The 5,161-nt window shown below is 33.2% G+C and overlaps 2 protein-coding genes across 2 annotated transcripts in view; one reads left to right on the plus strand and one right to left on the minus strand.

The window, feature by feature from the left end:
* Positions 1 to 1,289: 1,289 nt before the first annotated feature.
* On the minus strand, positions 1,290 to 4,180 carry LOAG_12430 (hypothetical protein). Its single transcript, XM_003147943.2, has 7 exons — positions 4,060 to 4,180; positions 3,688 to 3,765; positions 3,324 to 3,487; positions 2,922 to 3,046; positions 2,518 to 2,779; positions 2,079 to 2,229; positions 1,290 to 1,552 (listed from the first exon to the last, which is right to left on the minus strand). Exons 1-7 carry the CDS (start codon positions 4,148 to 4,150, stop codon positions 1,374 to 1,376), a joined length of 1,050 nt encoding a protein of 349 aa, XP_003147991.1. The 5' UTR covers positions 4,151 to 4,180; the 3' UTR covers positions 1,290 to 1,373.
* Positions 4,181 to 4,552: 372 nt separating this feature from the next.
* LOAG_07770 (glycosyl transferase) overlaps positions 4,553 to 5,161 on the plus strand; it is an 8,745-nt gene continuing 8,136 nt past the window's right edge. Inside the window, exon 1 of the mRNA XM_020447533.1 lies at positions 4,553 to 4,647. The gene's annotated coding sequence lies outside the window, so the exon portion shown is untranslated. The remainder of the gene's footprint in view (positions 4,648 to 5,161) is intronic.

Here is a 5,161-nt window from a genome sequence, read left to right on the forward strand (position 1 = left end):
AAATTATATATATATATATATATATATATATATATATATATATATATAAGCTTCAAAGAAAACAAATATAAAATTAATAAGAAAAAAAAAGAACAGAAAAGGGAAGGTAGCAAATTGGAAAATTTGAAGAAGAGCTAAAAAGATAAGGAAAATTCACCTTTCTAATTCATTGAAGTTTTTATCGTGAAGCACATGCTACTGATTATTGAATAAATTTGTAAAGTTTAGTATGGTGCAACTATACTTCAGTGATTGGTTGATTGAACTTAACCACAACTGAGCTGTCCACATAATTAACAGCCAATAGCATATCACCACATAAGCTAGACCAACTTGTTAACAACCATTGCGCTGGCCAGAAATCTAAACTATTATAAACCATTGCTTAACAAATGAACGATTTCAAGCCCCATTAAACGAAATAGATGCAGAAGCAATAAATGCCGGAAAATTATACTACTAACCGAAATTTCGCATGTCCTTGTTTCTAATCCATTATGCCTGGAATTTCAAAAAGAGCACCATCCATGATCATCACTTAACCGAAAATACGATAAGATTTTCTGACCTAATAGATCAGAAAATTTTCGCAACTTAAAAGTTAGGTACCGGAACAGAATTCAATTTGCTGATATCCAAACTACCCGCAACCACAATACATAACATCTTTTTTTAATCGTAAAGCCACATGTTGGATACAATGTTTTCTTTTTAGTAGTCTTGCTACTTTCTGTCTAACAAATCGATAAAAATCGTCTTTTTTTTGAACAGCAATATCAAACATGGTTACAGCTACTTCATAAACATTTATGCAAATTTACAAGCAATTATTGGCTGTTTCCCTACGTAAATCTTAATAAAGTTTTTAGTGAAGCCAATGTATAGCAAAATATTGAACAAAGAATGAGAAAAAAAGCCTATGGAAAGTATAGAACTGATGGCCTGAATTAACACAGTGAATTGTAGAGTCATAAACAAAAACTAACAACAATCTAAAAAAATCAAATGAAATATTCAAACGAACTTTGAAATTCATGATTTAAGCTAATTTTAGATTAACTATATAAAGATCAGTTCAAGTAGTTCTGGGTAGAAAAGACAGTCATTACTGAAAAAAAAAAAAAAAACCACCCATCATTATTCATGGAGATCATTTTTCTATGATAAATAATTTATTCCTACAGTGCCAGTAAGCATAAATTAATAAGTGCACTCGGTAAGAAATTCTTTTTGATGAGTGGAATATATAGATTCTGATGATTCAAATCAAAATCTAAAATTTTGAGTAACGACAACTCTCTATTTAATTCACTGGTAGCATAAAGCTTTATAGTTGTAGAAAATTCATAGAGATAATAACTGAGCGAAGACCTTTAGAGATTCAGTTTATTGATTCGTTCTTCCAGCCTAGCAATATCAGCGCCAAGTTTCTCTAAAGCGGAGTGCGTTTGTTGGCGGAAATCAAATAACATCATTTCTTCCCTTTCCATCGTTTTGGCTAACTGTGAACGGATACCCGTCAATTGACTCAATTTTTTGCTGAACTGCTCTGCTAAAAATTTTCGATAAAATCAAAAAAAAGATATATTTTTAGTACAATAATCGTGTTGATGATAATAACTACAACAACTAATTTCGATCCCTACTCCTTGTTACTCTGAATCGATATCGATTCTAGAAGTCATTTTTTGGATATTGATTCTGTAAGTCATTTCCTCCTTTACCTAACTCAACCAAAACACTTCTCACATACTCCGTTCTGGCGTTAAGTACACATGATTGTGCAATTGCTTACCACACAATATTGGCATCGATCGAATAATAACTACTTAACCCTCTGTTGAATCAACAATTTTTTTAGATATAAATCACTGGAACCATACTATTTGGAGGACTAAAATATAGCATCTTCTGAGTTTACTTAAACTTCTGTGGTAACATTGCCTGACACTAACTAATTAAGCTTTCTACTCTCAAACTATAATCGGAGATCAAGTCTTGCGAATAAATCATCTATGCTTATGAAAATGAGCGGTGAGTAATAAAACAACAGAAACTTTAAAACTCCCATTATGTACCTTGTTCATGAAGTTTTCTTAAATCATACATTCTTTTAACTGCAGAAGATAAGCCAGTGCAAGTTACATCCCATCGATTCATCATCTCATATAGCTTATCAACTTTGTCCTCGAATTCCGAATCACCTTTCTCCTTCTTTTTTTCTTCCACCTGCAACTTGTAATACATTAATTTCAAACAAAATATACGAAATATGAATACTCTTTTCATAGAGGTTAATGTATTAATTACTAATCACTTATAAAGATCACAGCTTAAGCTGCCAAAGTCTAATTTACAATTGATTACGTTATGCTACATATTATTTTAATGCTTCGAGATATTTTGTATTTGGATTAAAAAATGCCATCATCAGGACGACAAAAGTAATAAGTCCCATCCAAAAAATATTTTTAAGAAATGACATACCCACAACAGTGTGTAAACATAAAAAAATACCTGTTGTAACTTAGAAAGAAGCTGCGTAATACGTGAATGAAGACCGTCAACATGAGCTGGATGTAATAGCTGCACACGCATCCGTAAATCTTCAAGGGCTTCAGCAACTGGAATTTTGCAAACTTTCATGGATTCATCATAACCAGCACCAACACCATCAATCATTTGCTCCAGACGATTAATTCGATTCTCCAAAACTGCTAGACGCCCGCTCACGACACCATTTTGAGCAGGAAGGGTTGCACCTTCCGTTTTGTTATCTCTGCAAAATTTTATGACCTATGTAACGAGTCGCAAAATTAATAATTGATGAGAATCAGCACTGATTCTATTTGTTGGCAATAAAAGAGAAGATAAATTTCAAAACCTAGAGTTTTTCAGTTCACCTTAAAACAATCCCTTACTTCTTTTCACTTTGAACAGAGGTTGTAATGCTATCTCTATTGATTTGCAAGGCCTTCAATGTTTCCAGCATTGCAATCAAATCTTCTTCATGGATAACACATGCATCCGGTTTCTCAGATACTTTCTAAAAAGATAGAAAAAGGTTGCCTTAAATTTAATTTCATGCCGTGCAGATCCATAATTTGGAAGAACTGAAAATATCTTAAAATGGATATTTTCAGCTAATACCGCTGCTAAAACGACTAAAAGAACTGATGCCTATCAGGCAGTATAGTAGTACAAGAGAGGTCTTGGACGTTCACTGATTATTCAAAATATTATTGTCAAAAAAATTTAATGTCAAAAAAAATGAAAAATGAAAAAAAATCTATCAAAAAGAAAAATCAACGATTATACCTAACCTGTGCATGTAGCGTTTCCGCTAGATCATTTATCTCACAATTTAAGCGAGTAAACTTCTGCTCCAATGTTTCCGTTTCATCTGCGTAAGGCCCAACCACTTCGAGGACATATGAACCACCACCATACCCACGGCGCCTTCTACGCGCAATAGAATCCGAGAAATCTATGCAGATAACTCGTTAAGGCATGTTCTTTTTCGTAGTCCAAAAAAAAAAGTTTGCATACTAAGAAATCCGATATTCTCTACTGGTGAGGTTGTGGGGAATGAATCATCTCTTCACAGAGTTAAATGGATATGTAAGCTATATATCAGAAATCAAATAGCTGTTAAATGAAAAACTAAGAATTATGCTGCGTGCTCACCGACATTTTCTGTGCTCAATAAACGACCTCTGAATCGTTTCAAAGCATTGTCAACGTCGATATGTACACGCTCCACTTCTGAAACATAACTAATGTCAATGGTAGGAATAAATTTCGAAGAATTTTTCTAATTCAGAAATACATTACTCACTCCAACAAATGAATGTTAATTAAAAGCTATATGAAGCAAGTGAAAAAGATCTCGGCACAAAATCTCAACCATAAATCCTGTTCTTTCACCGGGATAAGTTTCATTAACAAGCTATCTTCGACAACGAATTCACTGGTCATATGATTTATTATTAGACTAAACCGTGCAAGTTCAGGATCATTATGGAAATTTTTGATGTAGGTGGCAATAGAATGAATGACCTTCCGATTCAGCAATCTCATCTTCAATCATTTGTTGATCCTCCTCCGGCAAATCTTCTGTCTCGTAAACATCTTCCTTTCGTAATGACATCCTTACCAGATTTCCAAATATTACCTGAAAGATACCATCGAAAAAACTAATAAGTCCTAAATTTGATTACTTTTGCAGGAAGAAGGAAAACTCTTACGCTTTTTAAGCATCTTTAAAGGAATCGAAATTTACACATGAAAATTATAGATCAAAGAGTAAACATAGCAAGTGACAAACCATACGTCTGTCACGTTTAGAGAAACAATCAGGTGAATGATTGTTTCAGAAAGCAATAATCTCTGAAGCATCATCTATCTAACTCTCCCAGAACATCGTACCTCCCAGTAACATCAACTCTCCCAACTACTTTGGAAACTTCATGCCATGAAACACAACTAATCACATCCAGATGGCTTACTAAGTGGGACGAGCAATTTGCATGGGAAAGGTTGGGGGACGTTTTTCCAAGTGATGAGGACGTTGACAGTGTTTGTGCACACATTTGTCAAAGGTTGAAACCATCTTTGCGAATCTAAGGAGAAGTGTTAAAGTTTAAAGTAAAGTTACATTTTCATCCTTTATTTATTTAAAATGGCATAATGATGAGACTGAGGAGCAGGTAAAAGGGAAAGGAGTGACACGTCGGTTTTTTACTTACCCAATTCATCTATAGATACTCTGTTCCTCTCTTGTTCTTCTATGGTTATTGTAAATGATTGATTATGTCACAGCTTTATCTTACATCCTTTTATTCTTACCCTTACTTTATCTTACCCCTTAATTTGCTTCATTGTTCTTATCAAATACCTTTCATTTATTATCGTATTCACTCACTCTTTTATATTTCATTGTCTTTATTTATTCATTCATTGTTATATATCTTATTAATCTTATCATCTTTGATCATTAACTTCAAGCTTCAACAAATCGCAATTTACAAATTTTATAATTTAAATCATTAAAATATTTTACGGTGAGTGGCTAGAAATATTTAAACTTATTATTTTTCTATGGGGTGTAACATGTACACATTGTTGTGTATATTTGTCTTTTCCCTCTCTCTCTCTCTCC

The sequence above is a fragment of the Loa loa genome (genome assembly GCF_000183805.2).
Source record: "Loa loa unplaced genomic scaffold supercont3.124, whole genome shotgun sequence".
Classification (NCBI taxonomy): Eukaryota; Metazoa; Nematoda; class Chromadorea; order Rhabditida; family Onchocercidae; genus Loa; species Loa loa.

What these genes read in the sequence shown, in the direction of transcription:
- LOAG_12430 (XM_003147943.2), bottom strand. Translation starts at nt 4,150, where the DNA reads ATGTCATTACGAAAGGAAGATGTTTACGAGACAGAAGATTTGCCGGAG. An exon ending in CGGAAACGCTACATGCACAG is followed by an intron (nt 3,047 to 3,323) that starts GTTAGGTATAAT and finishes CTATCTTTTTAG; the next exon opens with AAAGTATCTGAGAAACCGGA. An exon ending in TCTGTTCAAAGTGAAAAGAA is followed by an intron (nt 2,780 to 2,921) that starts GTAAGGGATTGT and finishes AAAATTTTGCAG; the next exon opens with AGATAACAAAACGGAAGGTG.